Source organism: Oncorhynchus mykiss, chromosome 17 (genome assembly GCF_057628025.1).
Source record: "Oncorhynchus mykiss isolate SJ-2025 chromosome 17, ASM5762802v1, whole genome shotgun sequence".
NCBI lineage: Eukaryota > Metazoa > Chordata > Actinopteri > Salmoniformes > Salmonidae > Oncorhynchus > Oncorhynchus mykiss.
Window position 1 is genome coordinate 24,378,317 of NC_143038.1, and position 23,024 is coordinate 24,401,340.

Consider the following 23,024-nt stretch of genomic DNA (forward strand, 5'->3'; position numbering starts at 1 on the left):
CTGTATATTTTGTTTATTCCATGTGTAACTCTGTGTTGTTATGTGTCGAATTGCTATGCTTTATCTTGGCCAGGTCGCAGTTGCAAATGAGAACTTGTTCTCAACTAGCCTACCTGGTTAAATAAAGGTAAAAAATAAATAAAACAAATATTAAAAAAATTGTCCCAAATGGCACCCTAAATCCAAGCATACCTTATTCAAGGTGTCAACTAATCATCAAGCCCTCAATGCGTTGAATCAGGTGAGTTTGTCCGGGGCTACAACAAAAAGGTGTGCTGTTGGGGGTACACGAGGACTGGAGTGCCCTATTAGGGGTACTCGAGGACTGGAGTGCCCTATATGGTGCAGTACATTTAACCAGGGTTCATAGGACTCGAAAGTAATGCATTATATTGGGAATAGGGTTCCATTTGAGACGCAATCATCACTGTGTGTAAATGCTTGCCTTCTTCATCCTCTCCTCCATACAGGGTCTCCCCTTTACAGAACTCTTTTCGATCCAAGGCCCTGTCGGGGAAATCTACCAGGGTGCATCCTTCTCCCAGTCGGATTGGAGCCAGTATCTGGGGACAGCAACCTGAGCAGGTGGACCGGATATTTCAGGCCTTACGGAAAGGCCTCAAGTAAGTAGCAACTCCAATCATATGAATGTCCAATGGAGTAGACAAGTGTGAAGTTGCCCCTAGTCGCCGATCTAAGGTTTTATGTTTTCCACTTTAATTGGTAGGGGGAAACATAAGCTGATCTTCGATCTGTGCATCAGGGCAACTTGCTGTTAATTCAGAAGTCTCATGTACTGTACTGCACCAATCAGCATCACGCACAGTGCTTGGTGGCTGATATTGAGCTTTGTTGGCAGGGAGTATCTAGATGGCCATCAGACGGAGATGGACTTCCTGTCCTCCCAGCAAAGAGACACCAAGAGGAACTCCAGACTGGTGAGTATATAGTAGTCGAGGTTGTTGGATGGGAAAATGGGAAGTATGGGCTCATTGCATTGCACTCCTAGATAAACAAAAAGTTTATTTGTTTGTCACCATAGGTGAACACTTTTTGGTTCCAGGTATAACCCTTTGCTGGTGAAAACGGTTCTACTTAGAACCTTTTAGTGGACAAACGATTCCACGTAGAACCTTGTAATAATGAAAGGATTCCACTTATAACCAAACATAGTTATTTTCAGAGGGTTCTCCTACGGGGACAATTGAAGAGCCCTTTATGGTTCCAGATATTCCAGATATAACCTTCTTTTCGAAGAGTGTAATGAGTGGAACTGCAGTAAACACATGGAATAGAAAGCCTCCACTAGTACACAGTCCAGTCACAATGAACAATTTAGGCTCTTTATCAACAGTCTTTTCTCAATCTCTCACATCCACTCTTCTCATCTCCTCAAAACACATTGGAGCAGAATATCTGAGGTTCCTCATCTAGGATCTCTTCCTCCAAAACGGCTTGAGAAAGAGGCGAGGAAAGGGAATGTGAGGGATAAAGAAACAACTTTTAAGACATTGCTTTTGTATCGAGTTCATAAAACATATAGATCTCCCAGAAATAAACCTAGACACTCCTCTGTTTTCAGGCTTTTCTGTATGATTTGGAGAAGGTGAGATACCGTTTTTTGCCTGCTCTCTTATTATTATTCTAATGGTCAAAATGAATTGTCATGGGGCCTCCCAAGTGGCGCAGTGGTCTAAGATCCTGGTTCGAGTCCAGGCTCTGTCGCAGCTTGCCGTGACCGGGAGACCTATGGGGCGATGCACAATTGGTCCAGCGTCGTCCGGGTTAGGGGAGGGTTTGGTTGGCAGGGATGTCCTTGTCCCATCGTGCACTAGCGATTCCTGTGGCAGGCCGGGTACATGCACACTGACATGGTTGCCAGGTGTACAGTGTTTCTTCCGACACATTGGTGTGGCTGGCTTCCGGGTTAAGCGGGCCTTGTGTCAAGAAGCAGTGCGGCTTGGTTGGGTTGTGTTTCGGAGGATGCATGGCTCTCGACCTTCGCCACTCCCGAGTCCGTATGGGAGTTGCAGCGATGAGACAAGACTGTAACTACCAATTGGATACCATGAAAAGGGGGTAAAAAAAAAAATAAGACAACATTTTTAAAATTACATTTAAAAATTGTTGTCATAAAATGTACCACTTGATTTTGCGATGTCAGGAGATCCGAGCATTGGAGAGATACATAAGAAGACTGGAGTTCCAAATCAGCAAGGTAACAACTTCCATAACTTTCCTAATGTATATTGCTGGTGTTTTTATTTAACAGACATGATACTGAAGAGATGACAGGAAAGGTATGACATCTATGAGTCAGAGGGGCAGTGGTTCAGTTTCGAACACGTTCTGTCTCCAGGATACATGCAGGCCAGGATCAACAGCACAAACCGCTAGATAACACAGGCCACACTTCAATGACCTCTATGTAGGTCTATGTAGTGTCAATTCTGTCTCCACCACAGTCAAACACTGAGGGGTTTTCACACCAACCAATGTGCATCGATGCATCAGGAAGAATAACACCATGTGGGAGCAACAGCCTCATAAATAACCAGAGGGAGGGCAAAATGGTTGCCTGTTTATATTTACATTTCCAGGTGGAAGAGCTGTACGAGACTTACTGTATTCAGTGGCGTCTGTGTCAGGGGGCGGTGAACATGAAGAAAGCCTTCGCTCTATCGCCCTCTTCACGGGCTTCCAGAGAGAGCCTGCAGGAACTCAACCGTAACCATCGCCACAGCCTGGAGGTATTGCAGTCACACGCGGTCGGGTGCCACACAACTTTGTTTACCTCAACAATTTCATGGGTTATCTCACACACCGTATACACAGATCCTCTGGTCAAACGTGTCCTTTGGTTGCCATGTTTAGAACATACGGGTGGATATGGGACATGAACAGACAACCAAAAGTTTGTTCATCGTCCTGTTTCATGAGTTAATTCGCATGTTATACGCTTAGCAGCCAACCGCTGAGTCTGGAGTCACAGGTCACTGATGGGTACTTGAAGGACCATTACTATTCATATTTCATGGGTTCTAATACACACCATAATTCTATGTACCATTGCCAGAGGGAAGGTATGGGTCACACGTGAGCTAGCATAACCCCATTTACCACTGACATAGTGTGGAGGTATGGTTCACAGATGGACTTTGAATCTCCCATTTGTCTTCTCTTGTCATGGGTTCTCACACACAGAATTTCACTATAAGATCTATTAGACATATTCAAGTATACTTTGAAGGAGTAGTTTATAAACAGGTTTGATTAATTCATAGATTATAAACTAATAATAAACAATGTACAAACTACCTAGAAATACTTTATAAAGTTAATCTTTGTGTAAAGTGTTACCAAGACATTATAAGTCTCTGATCATGCAGACAACTCCTATAGGTCCAGTTAGATCAATAAATCAATTGTGAAAATGAAGTACAGTAACAATCCACTGCTGATCATAACCTACACATATTTTCAGGATATGTGTGTCATGGAGGGGGAGTTGGAGATTCTCTTGGGAGAGCTTCACATCAAAATGAAAGGTAAAACACATGTTCAACCTTCATCATTCTAGTAAAATGGAATACAAACATGGCACACCTCAGTGGCAAGCTTCAACTTTGTCTGAAAAATCTATTCCAACAGGATTGATCGGCTTCGCTCGACTATGCCCAGGCGACCAATACGAAGTGAGTGCCTCTATCAAAACATATCCCGGTGAAAAACGCTCTGAGGAACCACAACTGAGGAAAAAGTGCCGAAATGGCGCCATATCCCCATAGCTCTAAGGACCTTGGTCAAAAGTAGTGAGCTTTCTAGGGAATAGGGAGCAATATGGGACACGGTCTCAAAGATGTATGCTTTTTTCCATCCAGGTTGTGATCCGTCTGGGGAGGCAGAGGTGGAAGATCCGGGGAAAAATCCAGACGGATGATAGGCAGTCATGGGATGTTGAGGAGATGATCTTCCTCGCTCACATCCATGAGAACTTTGATATAAAGGTGAGCTTTTTTTTGGGGGGGGGGGGGGGGGCGGCTTCCCAGACACAGATTAAATCTAGTCCTGGACTGAAAACCTTGCTCAATTGAGAATCTGTATTGAAGCTGGCTCTTAATCCGGTACTAGTTTTAATCAGTGCCTAGGAAACTGGGCCCTAAAGATTTAGACTGAGCTGCATCTGAAATGACAGTCTAACTCGTACATAGTGTAGAACTTTTGACTAGAGTGACGTGTGGTCACATAGCACACTACTACAGAGGTAATGAGGTGACATTTGAGATTGAGAAGCAGTTGAAAGCGGTTGATTTCCCCCTGTGGAAACTTCATTTGTGTGTCTGTCAGGTACATCCAGGCACATCAGGATCACACATGACAATACATTCAGATGCTCTCCGGGTGCAAGCCCACACACCAGTGTGAACGTCACATCCTGTCAGGGGCGACCATGTGGGTGGTGATGACAGGCGTATTCCTGTCCTTTGTGTGCGGAAACACAGTGGCAAACAGTGCACAATGTGGATGAAGTTACATTCTCTGTTGATGGGGAAAACAACATCTCTTCTGTGAAAGAGATATGAAGCCCATTTTCTGGCTAATTGAGGTATCTTTACAAAGGCCAAAGGATTTCCAGTCAAACTAAGTCCAATTGAAGTTGCAGACGTTCAAAGCTTGAAACAGTATGATAATACACCTTGAAAACCGGAAAAAGTAAATGGCTGTGAATGAAAAGGATAGAGAAAGAAGAACGTTGTATTGTTAAGAGTCGACACCTGAAGAATGAGGAGTTCTGACCTCGCGTGACGTTTCAACTGACCAATCATGTGTCTCTACTCAGGTAACAGAGGTCAAGGGGCTGGGCTCCCTGCTGGTTGGCGTGGTAATGTGTAAGAGTGCTGACTTCTTCATGTCTCGACCCCAGCTCATGGTAGTGGACATCACTGAACTAGGCACCGTCAAGCTCCAACTAGAGGTGGTGTGGAAGTAAGTACACCAGTTAGCCATTTGGAAAATTATTTACAAGGTTTATGTTTATATACAGAGTACGAATTATACCATGACATTGGGGGGGGGGGTCTCTATTTTTTTCAAAGGACTCCAGGTGAATGCACAAGAGCATGTATGGGTTCGACATGTATTATAAGACATGTATTATAACGGTCAACATGTATTACCTTTTAATGTGGCATTGACACAACCAGTCTTGATGTTTTCACCTGAGTGTCAAACAAATCACTTCAAAAAGTAGGCTACCTGCTCACGTTCGTCCACTCAAAAATGATTCCAGCATCCAAACCAGTGCACTGTGCACCGGCCATTTGATGAATGGAAATAGACATCTGTTATAAAACACCAAAACGTGTCATTACATTCGCAGATTGTCATTGGGCGACCACTTTTGTAGCCTGAATTAATTGATGCATCTTGCTGACAAATTGAAATGTTTTTGTAAAAAGAAACGTTGGGACACCTGAAAAGGGGCTGAAATACAGGAAACAAATACAATTGTGTCTGTCTTGAGCTCATCGGCATAGGAAAGTGTGAGGGCCCAGTTTGCTAGCAAATACTCAAGACAGACAGAGATGCAAGAAAGGCAGAGTAGAGAGAAGAAGGCAATTCAAAGAACCTGAACCAACTGTCATTGGTATAAACCATGACAGAGAGGTGGTGGTGTTGGTTTCATTCGAAATAAACTTTCATTTTAACATTTGTATCAGTTTCAGAACATTGTTTATATGGTTATAGGGTGCTGAATTATTCCTGATTATACTGAGAAGTTAGTGGTAACGTGAAAGGTAGGAATTCAAAATAGTAAAACATAAAAATATCTTCCTCATAAATAAAACTATACGAAGGTCACATGGTCAGGGAAATCTGCTGGTTCTTATTTATAGGTCATACTGTAGGTCATAGGTTTGGAAGTTAAGTGTTTTTTCTCTCTGAGAATTGAACGTAAGCATGTATTAGATCAATAGAAGGACATTTGCAGCTGCTACTCAGACAGTGCTAGACAGATTTAGATCATTTGAGTATTTCTCTCTGCCAGTTTTTCAGTCATTCCTAAGAGAGGGAGGACTGAAACTGACTGAAACACAGACCAGACCATTACTGTACCTCTCCTCTAACATGACCCAGCTGTGACAGAACAGCTGATCCTATACAGACTATAGACTACCTCATCCACCCCCTTCCATGGACACACACACACACACACACACACACACACACACACACACACACACACACACACACACACACACACACAGAGACACACAGACACACACACACACACACACAGACACACAGACACACAGACACACACACACAGACAGACAGACAGACAGACAGACAGACACACACACACGCTCCGCCCTTGCACCAGAACACATCAGATTACAGTGGGTATATAGACTCCAGGTGGAGGACATTTCATGGTTTCTCTTCACAGTGCTGGTAGTTTAACCAGATCCTAAACCTCGGCCATCAATAAGTGCCTTCTGATTGCTCCGCCATTCTGTCATGATGCTATTCTGACCTGCTTTCTCAGTCAGACCACCAGCCATATAAACTACCTTTTGGTTTACTCTGAGAATGATTTACACTAAAATAAAAATACAAATGGAGTACCCGCAAAACACCAGTCTCAACGTCAACAGTGAATACGCAATTCTGGGATGCTGGCCTTCTAGGCAGTGTTCCTCTGTCCAGTGTCTGTGTTCTTTTGCCCATCTTAATCTTTTATTTTTATTGACCAGTCTGAGATATGGCTTTTTCTTTGCAACTCTGCCTAGAAGGCCAGCATCCCAGTGTCGCCTCTTCACTGTTGACTTTGAGACTGGTGTTTTGCGGGTACTATTTAATGAAGCTGCCAGTTGAGGACTTGTGAGGCGTCTGTTTCCCAAACTAGACACTAATATACTTGTCCACTTGCTCAGTTGTGCACCGGGGCCTCACACTCATCTTTCTATTTTGGTTAGGGCCAGTTTGCGCTGTTTTGTGAAGGGAGTAGTACACAGCCTTGTACGAGATCTTCAGTTTCTTGGCAATTTCTCGCATGGAATAGCCTTCATTTCTCAGAACAAGAATATACTGACGAGTTTCAGAAGAAAGTTCTTTGTTTCTTGCCAATTTGAGCCTGTAATTGAACCCACAAATGCTGATGCTCCAGACTCAACTAGTCTAAAGAAGGCCAGTTTTATTGCTTCTTTAATCAGAACAACAGTTTTCAGCTGTGCTAACATAATTGCAAAAGGGTTTTCTAATGATCAATTAGCCTTAAACGTGGATTAGCTAACACAACATGCCATTGGAACACAGGTATGATGGTTGCTGATAATGGGCCTCTGTACGCCTATGTAGATATTCCATAAAAAAATCTGCCATTTCCAGCTACAATAGTCATTTACAACATTAACAATGTCTACACTGTATTTCTGATCAATTTGATGGTATTTTAATGGACAAAAAATGTGTTTTTCTTTCAAAAACAAGGACATTTCTAAATGACCCCAAACATTTGGACGGTTGTGTACATTCTCTCTCTCTCTCTCTCTCTCTCTCTCTCTCTCTCTCTCTCTCTCTCTCTCTCTCTCTCTCTCTCTCTCTCTCTCTCTCTCTCTCTCCCTCCCAAGTCCGTTTGACAGTGGGGAGATGAGGCCAATCACCACTGCATCCAGCAGGCAGTCCATCCACAGCAGGAAGGGCTCGGTGTACAGCTGGATCCCTCCCAACACACCCAGCTTCACAGAGAAATACTTCATAGTGAGTGACCCATACTCGTCCCATACTGTATGTGCTATAGCCAACTCTTCTATTCTTCATTGTAATGTATTGTATTCTATGACAATGAATGATAGAAGAGTTGATCACTTTGGAAATAATAACTGTATTTAATGCTTTCGTGTGTTAGAATCGCCACCAGGGGGCAGCCGGAAGAGGTGATTGTAAACAATGCAGGACCGTACCTACATTGTACCTTCTGTAGGCCATGTGCAGGCTACAGCATGTCTTGTGTGATTTCTTATGTGGATTGTGATAAATGGACATATCTGTAGGGGCTAGATGTATTTTTAATTGGGGGAAATCTGTTTTGTTTTTTTATCAATTGCTTTAGTATACTGTATGTTGAAGGCAAGCAATAGGCAGAATAAACTATTGTTTTTCTCAGTGCCTGTGTGGTCCAGTGGTTACAGTCACTGACCCATATATTCCAGAATTGGCATTGGTTCAAATCTGGTCCAATGGTCCAATATCTATTTTTTTAGGCATTCACTCTGCGTGGTTACCGGGTTAATTGTGTGTGGTTACAGGGTTATAGAAGCAACTCAAAGGTTAACAGTTTAGGTGTTAATTCCAAATTATTTAAAGTTAGGGCTATGGTTTGGGGAATGATTTGCATAGTATTGTTAACGCTTGCTAGAATGGTCTAAGCTACGTGCTCCATCTCAGAGCCTCCTGAATTGCTGGGTGATATAGTGATCAGCCTGAGCAGACGTGAGGGCCCACACGTTCATTTAGTTTATTTACATTTTTCCTAGAAGTAAAACGAATAGTCTGATCACTGACACAACGTGTCTCAGCTCAACGGAATCATCGTCGGATAGGTTCAAATGCATAAACATCTTGACAGCTTTACGAAAGTAAACATTAAAGCCACACAATATAGGCTTTCAATCCACACCAAAGGTCAGAACCTTATTGACAAATTACACATGACCTAATTATGAAATGTGGGCGAGCATCCCTACTGCAGAAAAGTGTATTGTTCTACATTAGGCCTACATCTGTCAATCGACAGATGGCCCAAATCAGCTCATCAACTCGGCCAGGGAAACACAGTAGCCTATTATTGGTTTTCACACCTTTCATTATGTGACACTGGATAGGGTAATGAGTAGCCTCCAGAATATAGCCTTTTGGAATATAATCAAATAACAAGGGGGCTGTTGCAACCAACGATAGCACAAGATTATTGCCAGCTGATGTCTTGTTAAACCATCAATATGCGCTAAATTCACACACACAGCTGATCCCAATTGCAACCATTATTGTTCACCTCATTACCACTCCCTGAATGATGATGTCGGTGTTACCCTTAGTCCTGCTTTGCAACCAAAGTCTTTCAAGATATGTTTGACTTCTGGTTGGTACTGTAATCTGAATAATTTAGTATTTTTTTAACGGACTATGGGTGATTTATCTATTTGACAAGCATTCTCTAAAATATAAATAAAGTATTTCATGGTTTACCATGGCAAATGTACTGTGGCAATTTAGCCAACACTTTGTATGAATGGAAACTGTTGTTGTAGTCTACTGTTATTATTTTATTTGTTTCCTATTTATGTTATCCAAAAGTGTCTAGCACGGTTAATTCTTATCGAGATAAGGGGTCAAATATCCCTGGACTGTTCATATTTTAAATGTGTGTAACTAAATCAAGTCAATCGAGTTAATTGTGCCGAAAGGGCATGGCCCGGAATCAAACCAACACCGACACAGTAGGCCTATACAGTATTGCACTCTGGAGGCAGCAGCCATAACAATTGAACTAAATTTTGACCGTATCATACACTTGACACTTGTATGTCGTAGCCTAGTGAAGACCAATATCTAACTTGTTTTATTAAGCTATAGAAAATGACGGTTGTTGATGTGTATGGCTGCATTTCAATTTTTTTTTAAATTACATTTGAATGTTGCAGTAATAGGACCTAGGCCTAGCATTTGAGCGAGAGAGAGAGAAAATAATTTTGATAGCAAGCCCTGATCCCAATGACTAGACTGCCCCCGCATGGAGAGAAAGGGAACTGGTATTTTTCAGAAAGGCCAAATGCAATATTTGATCAAATAATAAATAAATAAAAATGTTGATTCCTAGGGAGGTGGTAATGTAGCTATTTGATTTTGAATTTTAGGACCCCTGTAGGTATACAATATGTACAAAAATTATTTGATAAAATATTGAATTTGTCCTTTACTGCTATAGCCCATAGAAATGCATTGAATAACACATTCATAAATAGCAAAACAAACAGTCATAAAATAGGAATATGGTTTTGAAGAGTCTGTTCTATTTCTATGAGATATAAGAAAGCTCAGGTAATATATAAAAACATTTGGGACACATTTAACCCCTTTTTTGATGACGCAAAACTACTTCCATACTTCCATTCAGTTTTTAAACCAGTACTGGGTTACTTTCAGACGTCCTGTGATACTTGTGAAAAACGGAGAACACCATAGTGTTTTTGAGAGTCTCCCCTTTTCCTAAGCCTATAGGCTATAAAACATTTATAAATTAACATTTATTTAATGAAAAGCAGTCAACATACACATTGTTTCACATTCTTTAGTCACAGACTCATAAACACAATGACACAATGGGTACAGCTTGGTTCACAGCATCCCCAGGAAACTCGAAGTATTGTAGCCTCATGCGAAAGTTGACACATCGGCTGTACCGACTTCAGACGAGTCCCCATCGTGTTAGTGAGAGTCTTGTTTGTCCATGGAGTGGTCAAATGAATTTGTATGCCAAACCTTTGATGTTTTCGTGAGAAGACCGATTTTTGGGGATTTCTCCTAGTCTGACAAACAGCACCTTCCGCAGGTGCGGAAGGTGGACATAGGCAGATGTGGTGCATTGAGACGCAGCCCATACAAAAAAAACAGCTATCTCTAGCTTAAAACAGACAGATTTTGATGGGGATTTTTTTATTATGTTACTTAGATTGCGTCAACATACTGTTTTTTACACTATTATTATTAGGAAATAATTCCTTACAGGCAACTTCAGTTAGTGCAAATGGAGGAGACTGAAAAGAGAACATATGCTTCTAGTATTTTGCTTCCTCTTTCAAAATATATTTTAGTGAATCGTGGATGACTCCGTCATTTGTAACACGTTTATATGTAAATTCGGGTGCGTCAATCGACTAGTAAGGATTAAGATCTGACATCTGTATAAATTAACTATATTAATTTTTGACCACTAAAAGAATGTTGGCTATAGCACAAGAGTATGGAACTATTCTAACCTACCTCTATTAGGCAGTCTCACACACACTACTCTGTATGGTATGCCTGCACACCCCATGGTCCCTATCTGTTAAGTCTTACCAAAGAAAACCCTGTATTTTGTATATTTTAATTCAATTATGGATTCTGCTCAACAAGCTGTAAAGGCTATTGTATTAGAGGAAATGTATTGTAATGCTTTTGTAGGTTGGTGTTTTATTCTGTATTTGTTGGGCTTTGATGTTTTTCCAAGCATGTCTCCCATGTACCTGTGCAATCCAGGAATCTGGAATGTGTCTCCAGTCCAGATGCCAGGCTAGGACGAATGGATGCAATGCTTTTCACACCAAAATACTTGTGTTTTTCATGCTGTCTCTCTCCTTATCCTCCCTCTCTCTTTATACTCTTGAAAAAGGGTGCTACCTTGCACCATGATGGTTATTTGTCTTATCCTTATGTAACAGTTAGCTTCCGTCCATCTCCTTGCCCCATCCTGGACCCTCTGAGCACACTGACAAATGTCACCCAGGAAGCATCGCAACCTGTCATTTCACAAAAGCCACAGCTCTAGCAAAGCAAGGAAAACAACTGCTTCTAGGTTTCAGAGTGGGTGACGTCATCGACTGAAAGTTACTAGCGTGCACCACTAACAACCTAGTCATTTCACATTGGCGACACATTGGCTGCTTTCTGGTGCTCTTTTCCATAGAGATCCTAATAATTCTATGGGTTTTTCCAAGAACTACCCTTCAAATAGATCTCTAAAGAACCATTTTGAAACATGGCTAAAATATCTGTGGTCTTCTATCTAGTCCATGGTACGACAGCTCCAGCACGACCCAGAGGGCTCCTTCTCCCTGGTGTCACGGGAGTCTCGAGGGGTGTCTCTACTCAGCTTCCTTGCTGACACCTCCCAGGCCCTCAACCCCACCCCCACGTACAGCCAAGGGGGCAGCCAGACCCAAATCAGCCTGACGGAGGGCCTAGTCTCAGAGAGCAGCCCACCAGAAGAGAGGACGTCGAGGGGACTTCCAGGGACTTCTGAGACAGGGGACGAGTGGCCCCCAACCGACACGGGCCTCTCCTCTCCCTCAACACCCGGGGAGACGAAGCGGGGGTCCCTGCTAGCCCAGCAGCAGCGGTACAGCACTCCGGACATCCTCAGGCAGAATGGAGGAGGCCCCAGTCCCAGTTCTAGCCCAAGTCCTGGTAGAGAGACAGCCACTGAGACTGTTCCAATAAGGAGCAGCAAAGGGGGGCCAGGTGTGGAGGTGGAGGTGAGGCTGGGGTACGAGGACATTGAGGAGCAGGAGAAGGAAGCTCTAGCCAGGCCGGTGGTGACCGGTAACCAGCACAAGGCTCAGGCTCTGAGGATCAGTGCTCTGTTGGGGGAGCTGGAGTCGGCTCTACAGGGCCAGGAGTGCAAAGAGAGAGAGCTGAGGACACTAGACAACCAGATCCTGCACCTCAACACCATCTTAAAAGTGAGTGCTTAGAGAAAGCATTGACACATGCTGTAACCTTTTGAACCCCTTTACCCTTTAACCCTTGGAACCCGTTTACCCAGAACTTTCACTCCCCTAACAAATATTGTTTATGATATTCTAATCCCAGTGAAAAAGCACTTACAACAGAATGTATGGACAGAATGTATGGACAGAATGTATGGACAGAAGGTTGAAGCAATTTACTGTAACACACTAACCCCTCCTAAAACAAAGTGCTGAATGAATTAAAGTTGGAACTAATCTTCGTTCACAGCAACTGATGGAGTTGTTTAATACAGTACATGAAGGTGTGTGTGTTTGTGTCTGTGCTCATGCAATCATGCTTGCGTGCATGTGTGTGTGCTCATTCGTGCCTGTGTGTGTGTGTGCACGTGTGTGTGTGTGTGTGTCTGCACATGTGCGTGTTACCCTCTCAGAATGACCTTTCCTTGCTGAAGAGCTCCTCTGCCAAAACACTTGCTGTGGAAGAGAAGGAGGTGCTGGAGAGTTTTGACTTCCTCTCCACAGACTTCAATGCTGATGAAGACGTCTCCTGTATGGGCAGCGTGCGCCTCAATGACACAGGGTGGGTTGTGAAAGAGTCTTCATGAACATACTCCCATTCAGCCATAGATGAGACTGTAGACAGTGGTGTAGTGGAGGGTATATGCAGGTATACACCATATACCCACTTATTTTTCAATGGGCATTGCATATATTCACTTCTTAATCCCCACGATGCGTATCAAAGTCGTGTTGTGGAGGTATACACCGTATCAATTAATATGTGGCTGATGGAACAGAATATTTAGCTTTTTCTTCACATTTTAGGTGCAGCAATGTGCATACAGTTGTTGGCCTATACGTGCAAATGTTCCAAAATGCAATGTGCGGGAAAAACACTGTTCTAAAATGTGCAACGCACAGGCAAACGGTTTCATGGACAGAGACTGAAGTATCCATTTGAAATTTAGTAAGGGGTATACCTAGTCAGTTGTACAACTGAATGCCTTCAACTGAAATGTGTCTTCCGCATTTAACCCAATCCCTCTGAATCAGAGAGGTGTGGGGGGCTGCCTTAATTGACATCCATGTCTTCGGCGCCCGGGGAACAGCGGGTTAATTGCCTTGCTCAGGGGCAGAGCGACAGATTTTTACCTTGTCAGCTCAGGATTGGATCCAGATACCTTTTTTGTTTTTTGCATAAACCCAGTGGCCATTTGTTTCGCAAACTCCATCTCATGTGCTACAGAAACACTGCTAACCAAACAACCGTGCTAGGTGCACTTGAATGAAAGGGTAACTACACAATAAAATAAAATAAATCTTAGATTGTTCCCAGACCTCAAAAGTGGTCTCCTGGTTTGGTTTAAGCATTTTGTTGTTGTTGTTTTTTTTTTTTAAGTGTAAGAACAAAATCCTGAAAAAAAGGAAAAATTCTGAAACCTGTGAATTCTGCCTCAGTTGACAGCCTCATTTATCCTTTTACAGTACATATTGGGTTGGTCTGACAGTGAACGACCAACATGGGATTTATATTTGTAGGTTATTCACACAGGGTGCCTTTCCTTCGCTGGGAGGGACATTTGGTACATTTTTGGCAAATTAGAATATACCCACTTCTCTAGGCACCACCACAGCACTGACTGGAGATGAGACTAGCAGAGTAGCTACATGGAGAAATCTCCAACTCACCCCCTTGTGGATGTGTAGCGCTATTGAATATATGATAGACCTAAGCAAATATCGGAAATATATCATGACATAGAGTAGCATAAATCCATAATTCCCATTTCAATCATACACATTTGTGAAATGTGATTTTAATACTATCACATTATAATAACGTGGATTAATGTGTAGTCTGTGGACCACCCAACCTGAGATAATTAAGTACAGCAGGCCCACATTGTAGTATTTGGACCTACTGTAGACCCTACTGTATTCCACTATGTCTCTTTCATCCAATAGAATCAGCTCATTCCAGGAAAGCACGCTGAGGAGCCTGGGGATTTTCTATCAGGAAAGCCAATCACGAGACAAGCTAGATGTTGCCACGCTGACCACCGGGAACTATAGTCTGGACCATGCTCTGGAAACACACCTGGGCATCTGCACTCTACTTCTGGAGGTATGGGGCCTGTCCAATACTGTCAAACACAAGACGGCCATTTTGGTTGTTAGTCTGTGTTTAGTAGTCTGTATTTGTCCTTTCTCCTCTAGTGACTCCCCATCCCGCATGAGGGAGCGTAGCATAAACGACATAAATATTCCTAGAAAATATTCCTATTCATGAAAATCACAAGTGAAATATATTGAGACACAGCTTAGCCTTTTGTTAATCACCCTGTCATCTCAGATTTTCAAAATATGCTTTACAGCCAAAGCTAGACAAGCATTTTTGTAAGTTTATCGATAGCCTAGCATAGCATTTTGTCCAGCTAGCAGCAGGTAACTTGGTCACGGAAATCAGAAAAGCAATCAAATTAAATTGTTTACCTTTGATGAGCTTCGGATGTTTTCACTCACGAGACTCCTAGTTAGATAGCCAATGTTCCTTTTTTCCAAAAATATTATTTTTGTAGGCAAAATAGCTCCGTTTGTTCTTCAAGTTTGGCTGAGAAATCGCCTGGAAATTGCAGTCACGAAAATGCCAAAAAATATTCCAATTAACTCCATAATATCGACAGAAACATGGCAAACGTTGTTTATAATCAATCCTGAAGGTGTTTTTCAAATATCTATTCGATAATATATCCACCGGGACAATTGGTTTTTCAGTAGGACCGATTGGAATAATGCTACCTCTGTATTTTACGCGAGAATCACTCTAAGAGCATCAGGTGACCAGTTGCGCAATGTAGCCGCTTACGGGTATTCTTCAACATGAATGCGTAAAACTACGTCACAATGCTGTAGATACCTTGGGATTTACGGAGAAAAAGTAATCTGGTTGATAGCCCATTCACTGCTCAATAGGGACGCATTGGAACGCAGCGCTTTCAAAACATGAGGCACTTCCGGATTGGATTTTTCTCAGGCTTTCGCCTGCAATATCAGTTCTGTTATACTCACAGACAATATTTTTACAGTTTTGGAAACTTTAGAGTGTTTTCTATCCTAAGCTGTCAATTATATGCATATTCTAGCATCTTGTCCTGACAAAATATCCCGTTTACTACGGGAACGTTATTTTTCCAAAAATGAAAATACTGCCCCCTAGTCACAAAAGGTTTTAAGTGTGAGATCATGTACTTTTCACTGCAAATGTACAAGCATTGTTTTGGTGTAAGCATGGTCCAGAAGTCATTTCCTTTTAAATCCAATGGGTAAGTGAACAAGTGCACTCTTCGGGGGAAAGGACAGAGAATTGGGACACAGGGAATGGTTTAAATTAAAATAACAAAGTAAATCGTAATGGAAGTAGTTATAACTGTGTAACTATGCAGCCTAAAATTGAAAGTGTGTAACCAGTGGCCCTGATTTACAGGCAATGAGGAGTTCAGAGTCAGCGGTAGTTCACAGGGACATTTTGGAAGAGATGTCACTCCAAGCAGAGGTACTTGAAAAAGTGAGCAGGTTGATGCTGGAGACAGCAGACATGCTCTCTGTCAGTAACAGTAAGTAGCCATCTTTTCTCTCTCAAATGCTTTGTTTTAGAGACTGGTTCAACTATTTTTAAAAATGGGGGAAAATGACAAAAATATCTTTGTATGTGTCAGAGTTTGGGTTCGTAGCCAACAGAGCTGCTTCTGGACCATACATATGGCGAGGGTTCGAAAGCCTTTAGCAGTACCTTCAGCACAGGGGCGGCAGGTAGCCTAGTGGTTAGAGTGTTGGGCCAGTAACCAAAAGGTTACTGGACCGAATCCCTGAGCTGACAAGGTAAATATCTGTAATTCTGCCCCTGAACAAGGCAGTTAAAACTTGTCTAGGACTTGGGTTCTGCTAACTTTACGGAAAAAGCAAACCATGCAATAATCTGAGTACAGCGTTCAGACAACAAAGCAGCCAAAAAGATATCTGCCATATTGTGTTGTCAACAATAGTCAGAAATGGCATTATAAATATTCACTTACCTTTGATGATCTTCATCAGAATGCACTCTCATGAATCCCAGTTCCACAATAAATGTTTGATTTGTTCGATAAATTTCAGTATTTATGTCCAAATAGCTTATTTTGTTAGGGCGTTTGATAAACAAATACAAACGCGCGTTCAGGTCCAGCCGAACGTTGGATGAAAAGTTCAAAAAGTTATATTACAGGTCGTAGAAACTGGTCAAACTAAGTATATAATCAATCTTTAGGATGTTTTTATCATAAATGTTCAATAATGTTCCAACAGGAGAATTCCATTGTCTGTAGAAAAGCAAGAGCTACCTCTCATGTGAATGCGAATGACTGAGATTGAGGCTGCTGCCAGACCTCTGACTCAATCAGCTCTCATTCGGCCCCCTTCGCAGTAGAAGCCTGAAACAATGTTCTAAAGACGGTTGACATCTAGTGGAAGCCGTAGGAAGTGCAAAATAACCCATATCCCACTGTGTTTTTGATAGGGTATGAGTTCAAAAACTACAAACCTCAGATTTCCCACTTCCGGTTTGGATTTGTTCTCAGGTTTTTGCCTGCCATATGAGTTCTGTTATACTCACAGACATCTTTCAAACAGTTTTAGAAACTTCAGATATTTTCTATCCAATGCTAATACTAATATGCATATATTAGCATCTGGGACTGAGTAGGAGGCAGTTTACTCTAGGCACGCTTTTCATCCAAAAGTGAAAATGCTGCCCCCTATCCCAAAGAAGGATCCCTATCCCCACTGTTCCCCGGTAGGCCGTCATTGTAAATAAGAATTTGTCTATCCCTTTCTTTCTTAAAACACAACTTTTTAGTGTTGCTTTTCTTTTGTTTTTTATCCTCTTATGTTTGTTGTGTAGTAAATATTTCAGTTTTTATTTTCATTGTTTTTATTATTGTTTTCCTGGCTCTGAAATGTGCTGTATAAATAAAGCTTGATTTGATTTGATTTGTGTCTGTCTCCTGTCCCGCTGTAATTGTTTTAAATCAAATGTATGACAGGGAAGAGAAGCTCCATTTCCCTTTAAAAAAGACGCTTTGTATATGACTAATTAACTTACTTTCCTAGATACTGGATATAAATTGTCATGGTTGCATAGACAGAATTACACAACTCTGTCAATAGTGGTCAGTGTGAGGCCTCTGATCTGATTTAACATATCAATAAATGTACAGGTGTATGCTCTTAATTTGATGACTCTGTTGTCGCAGACAGGAAATGCAAACTTGTAGTGAATGCAAGGTTTAAAAAGGCTTCTAAAGTTTGATTTGCCCACCCCAAAAAATAGACCAACCCCTAAAAAAAGGTCAATTTAATTATTATCCATATAATAATTCACATTTCTTGTTGCTGCAGGATTATTTTCTTGCTGTGAGAAACTGGTCAAATTAACATAGTACATCTGCATAACTCTTCCTCTGATCTTCCCCTAGTTCTCCCAAAGGCCCAGAGACAGAGGGAGTTGCTGGTGTTTTGGGAGGAGTGTACAAGCACCGAGTCGCCCCTCTGCTGCCCCACTGACACGTTTGTCCAGACCCTAAGGAAACGCTACATCCACAAGGTCAAAGCCAAGCAGCCCGGCCAGCCAGATGCAGGTCAGCACCGTAGCACAACAGCTAACTCAATGGAAACAATAAAAGGGCATGGCTTCAGTATAGTTGCTAGCCTGGTTGCTAGTCTTTTACTGCTTTGGCCACCTAATTGTTGTCTTGGCAGGCCAATCATATAATGTAATTGAATGCAGAAGCAGGTAATCAGGCTAAAAGTGATACAGTATGTTCCAGTATTAGTCACAATATCAAATCTGTTGACTGATGAAAAATGTCCCAAATGGCAGCTGTCATCCTTTACCTCCAACTGCTCCTTTCGGTTTCGTTAAAACAGCTATGCCTAAGGTAGATAGAGGGGTCGTTCCATGAAAAGAGTGCCACAACAGAGCCTGTCAAATGAATGTGCTGTGTTAGAGGTTTCATGGTGCTTGTTGTCATGTATTGTCATGTTGTGTCTTGTTTCTGTCCTTTCCCTTCACCCTGTCTCCCTCTGCTGGTCGTTATTAGGTTACCTTTTCTCCCCCTCTTTCCCCCAGCTGTTCCTTGTCTCCTCCTAACTACCTCGTCACCCCTTTTCCCACCTGTTCCCTTTTTCCCTCTGATTAGTCCTCTATATCTCTCTCTGTTTTTGTTCCTGTCTTTGTCGGATTCTCGTTTGTGTTTCTCATGCCTGAACCAGACTATCGTCGTGGTTGCTGCAACCTTGTCCTGTCCTGTCGGAATCTGCCTGTCCATCTGAGCCTACATGTGTTTCGTCATTAAAGAAACTCTGTTTTGTTAATTCGCTTTTGGGTCCTCATTCACGCACCCCTAACAGAAGAATCCGACCAAGAATGGACCCAGCGACTTCGGATCCTCTCCACTCAGCCGTCGAGATCCAGGGAGCGATGCTAGGCAGACACGAGCAGGAATTGTCTGCTGCTCGACATGCCGTTGAGACCCTGGCCACCCAAGTCTCCAACCTCACAGAACAGGTTCACCATCTCCGCCTCGATCCACCGGCCACTTCCAGGGCTTTCGAATCTCCGGAGCCCAGAATCAATAACCCGCCGTGTTACTCTGGGGAGCCCACTGAATGCCGCTCGTTCCTCACCCAGTGTGATATTGTGTTTTCTCTCCAGCCCAACACTTACTCCAGGAGCACTGCTCGTGTCGCCTACGTCATATCTCTCCTTACTGGACGGGCTCGTGAGTGGGGCACGGCAATCTGGGAGGCAAGGGCTGAGTGTACTAACCAGTATCAGGACTTTAAGGAGGAGATGATACGGGTTTTTGATCGATCTGTTTTTGGGGAGGAGGCTTCCAGGGCCCTGTCTTCCCTATGTCAAGGTAATCGATCCATAACAGACTACTCTATTGAGTTTCGCACTCTTGCTGCCTCCAGTGGCTGGAACGAGCCGGCTTTGCTCGCTCGTTTTCTGGAGGGTCTCCGCGCAGAGGTAAAGGATGAGATTCTCTCCCGGGAGGTTCCTTCCAGCGTGGATTCCTTGATTGAACTCGCTATTCGCATTGAGCAACGGGTTGATCTTCGTCACCGAGCTCGTGGAAAGGAGCTCGCGTTCTCCGTTGCCCCCCTCTCCGCATCACTACCATCTTCCTCTGCCGGCTCGGGTGCTGAGCCTATGCAGCTGGGAGGTATCCGCATCTCGACTAAGGAGAGGGAACGGAGAATCACCAACCGCCTCTGTCTCTATTGCGGTTCTGCTGGTCATTTTGTCACTTCATGTCCAGTAAAAGCCAGAGCTCATCAGTAAGCGGAGGGCTACTGGTGAGCGCTACTACTCCTGTCTCTCCTTCAAGATCCTGCACTACCTTGTCGGTCCATCTACGCTGGACCGGTTCGTCAGCTTCCTGCAGTGCCTTAATAGACTCTGGGGCGGAGGGCTGTTTTATGGACGAGACCTGGGCTCGGGAACATGACATTCCTCTCAGACAGTTAAGGGAGTCCACGGCCTTGTTCGCCCTGGATGGTAGTCCTCTCCCCAGGATTCAGCGTGAGACGCTACCTTTAACCCTCACTGTTTCTGGTAATCATAGCGAAACCATTTCTTTTTTAATTTTTCGTTCACCTTTTACACCTGTTGTTTTGGGCCATCCCTGGCTAGTTTGTCATAATCCTTCCATTAATTGGTCTAGTAATTCTATCCTCTCCTGGAACGTCTCTTGTCATGTGAAATGTTTAATGTCTGCTATCCCTCCTGTTTCCTCTGTCTCTTCTTCACAGGAGGAGCCTGGTGATTTGACAGGGGTGCCGGAGGAATATCACGATCTGCGCACGGTGTTCAGTCGGTCCAGGGCCACCTCTCTTCCCCCACACCGGTCGTATGATTGTAGTATTGATCTCCTTCCGGGAACCACTCCCCCCCGGGGTAGACTATACTCTCTGTCGGCTCCCGAACGTTAGGCTCTCGAAGATTATTTGTCTGTAGCTCTTGCCGCCGGTACCATAGTCCCCTCCTCCTCTCCCGCCGGAGCGGGGTTTTTTTTTGTTAAGAAGAAGGACGGGTCCCTGCGCCCCTGCATAGATTATCGAGGGCTGAATGACATAACAGTGAAGAATCGTTATCCGCTTCCTCTTATGTCTTCAGCCTTCGAGATCCTGCAGGGAGCCAGGTTTTTCACTAAGTTGGACCTTCGTAACGCTTACCATCTCGTGCGCATCAGGGAGGGGGACGAGTGGAAGACGGCGTTTAACACTCCGTTAGGGCACTTTGAATACCGGGTTCTTCCTTTCGGCCTCGCTAACGCTCCAGCTGTCTTTCAGGCATTAGTCAATGATGTCCTGAGAGACATGCTGAACATCTTTGTTTTCGTTTACCTTGACGATATCCTGATTTTTTCACCGTCACTCCAGATTCATGTTCAGCACGTTCGACGTGTCCTCCAGCGCCTTTTAGAGAATTGTCTTTTTGTGAAGGCTGAGAAGTGCTCTTTTCATGCCTCCTCCGTCACATTTCTCGGTTCTGTTATTTCCGCTGAAGGCATTAAGATGGATCCCGCTAAGGTCCAAGCTGTCATTGATTGGCCCGTCCCTAAGTCACGCGTCGAGCTGCAGCGCTTTCTCGGCTTCGCGAACTTCTATCGTCGTTTCATCCGTAATTTCGGTCAGGTGGCAGCTCCTCTCACAGCCCTTACTTCTGTCAAGACGTGCTTTAAGTGGTCCGTTTCCGCCCAGGGAGCTTTTGATCTCCTCAAGAATCGTTTTACATCCGCACCTATCCTTGTTACACCTGACGTCACTAGACAGTTCGTTGTCGAGGTTGACGCGTCAGAGGTGGGCGTGGGAGCCATTCTTTCTCAGCGCTCCCTCTCTGACGACAAGGTCCACCCTTGCGCGTATTTTTCTCATCGCCTGTCGCCGTCGGAACGTAACTATGATGTGGGAAACCGCGAACTGCTCGCCATCCGCTTAGCCCTAGGCGAATGGCGACAGTGGTTGGAGGGGGCGACTGTTCCTTTTGTCGTTTGGACTGACCATAGGAACCTTGAGTACATCCGTTCTGCCAAACGACTTAATGCGCGTCAGGCGCGCTGGGCGCTGTTTTTCGCTCGTTTCAAGTTCGTGATTTGACCGTGCGCTGATCGATGATTTCCTCCGTTGCCGCCAGGTTTCCTCCTCGAGTGCGCCAGGAGGCGCTCGGTGAGTGGGGGGGTACTGTCATGTATTGTCATGTTGTGTCTTGTTTCTGTCCTTTCCCTTCACCCTGTCTCCCTCTGCTGGTCGTTATTAGGTTACCTTTTCTCCCCCTCTTTCCCCCAGCTGTTCCTTGTCTCCTCCTAACTACCTCGTCACCCCTTTTCCCACCTGTTCCCTTTTTCCCTCTGATTAGTCCTCTATATCTCTCTCTGTTTTTGTTCCTGTCTTTGTCGGATTCTCGTTTGTGTTTCTCATGCCTGAACCAGACTATCGTCGTGGTTGCTGCAACCTTGTCCTGTCCTGTCGGAATCTGCCTGTCCATCTGAGCCTACATGTGTTTCGTCATTAAAGAAACTCTGTTTTGTTAATTCGCTTTTGGGTCCTCATTCACGCACCCCTAACACTTGTATCTAAACCAAAGCAGATCATTTTTAAATGGTTCTATATATCAGTTGGGTTCTCTATAAGCTTCAATATGAGGTCATAACCCCAGCATGTGCATCCTTGTAGCTGTGTGGACTAATATGGTCAAAATTGGGTAAGCTGAGCCAATGGTTGAGCCAATTGAAGCAAGGCATTATCACTGGGATATGAGGTAACAACAGGGCCTGGCCTATGTTAAATGTGTAAAAAGAAAACGTACAAAGTGTTTGTTACAGTACATGTTAAGCCTGTGTTAAAAGATGCTTAACATTATTAAAAGACAAACAAGCGATTGTGATTGTGTTGAATTGTGTTTTGGAAATAAAGATAGACATGGTTTTTACAAAAGTAGTGGTAATATTTCATTCAGTACAGAAATTTGTAGCTTAACCACTTTTTTTATGGACAAGCTATGTTTTCAAAACTGTAATGTTCACATAATTCTCTCCAAGTTGGTGGAATGACCCAGAGGCTAGCTGGTATTTGACTGTAGTGGGTCACTGAAAAATTGTGTCGTCTGCAGTGTTTGCGCAGCTGTTGCAGCAGATCCAAGCTAGCTGTCGGATGGTGCCTATGGCCCGCTACAGTCCACAGAGGGTCACAGTTTTCCAGCTCTCCACCTACCTGAGCCGCTGGAGCTTCACAGACCTGGGAGAACACATCTCCCGCCTCTCCAGAGAAGGTATCCTGTCATAGGACTCTTTCACACTATCATGCTGACCTGACCTGAACCAAACTGTGCAGGCTTGGTTTACATGGCAAGAGGATCATTTACATTCCATCCAGGCAAAGCTCCGGGGCTGTACAAAAAAGTAGCAAAGA

General features: G+C 43.6%; 1 protein-coding gene across 9 annotated transcripts in view; it reads left to right on the top strand.

Moving 5' to 3' along the window:
- Window positions 1-23,024, top strand: part of ripor3 (RIPOR family member 3) — an 81,478-nt gene that overhangs the window by 51,215 nt on the left and 7,239 nt on the right. For 3 of the 9 annotated variants that reach the window (XM_021568375.3, XM_021568377.3, XM_036949846.2), the window contains 16 exons: window positions 471-623; window positions 860-938; window positions 1,583-1,606; window positions 2,165-2,218; window positions 2,601-2,750; window positions 3,485-3,548; window positions 3,652-3,695; window positions 3,882-4,007; window positions 4,841-4,986; window positions 7,635-7,764; window positions 11,835-12,506; window positions 12,947-13,095; window positions 14,481-14,640; window positions 16,000-16,129; window positions 18,026-18,187; window positions 22,726-22,884. In XM_021568375.3, coding sequence (XP_021424050.1) covers window positions 471-623; window positions 860-938; window positions 1,583-1,606; window positions 2,165-2,218; window positions 2,601-2,750; window positions 3,485-3,548; window positions 3,652-3,695; window positions 3,882-4,007; window positions 4,841-4,986; window positions 7,635-7,764; window positions 11,835-12,506; window positions 12,947-13,095; window positions 14,481-14,640; window positions 16,000-16,129; window positions 18,026-18,187; window positions 22,726-22,884 — 2,402 coding nt within the window. The remainder of the gene's footprint in view (window positions 1-470; window positions 624-859; window positions 939-1,582; window positions 1,607-2,164; window positions 2,219-2,600; window positions 2,751-3,484; window positions 3,549-3,651; window positions 3,696-3,881; window positions 4,008-4,840; window positions 4,987-7,634; window positions 7,765-11,834; window positions 12,507-12,946; window positions 13,096-14,480; window positions 14,641-15,999; window positions 16,130-18,025; window positions 18,188-22,725; window positions 22,885-23,024) is intronic. The other 6 variants (XM_090205123.1, XM_021568379.3, XM_090205125.1 and 3 more) reach the window with 3 other exon arrangements.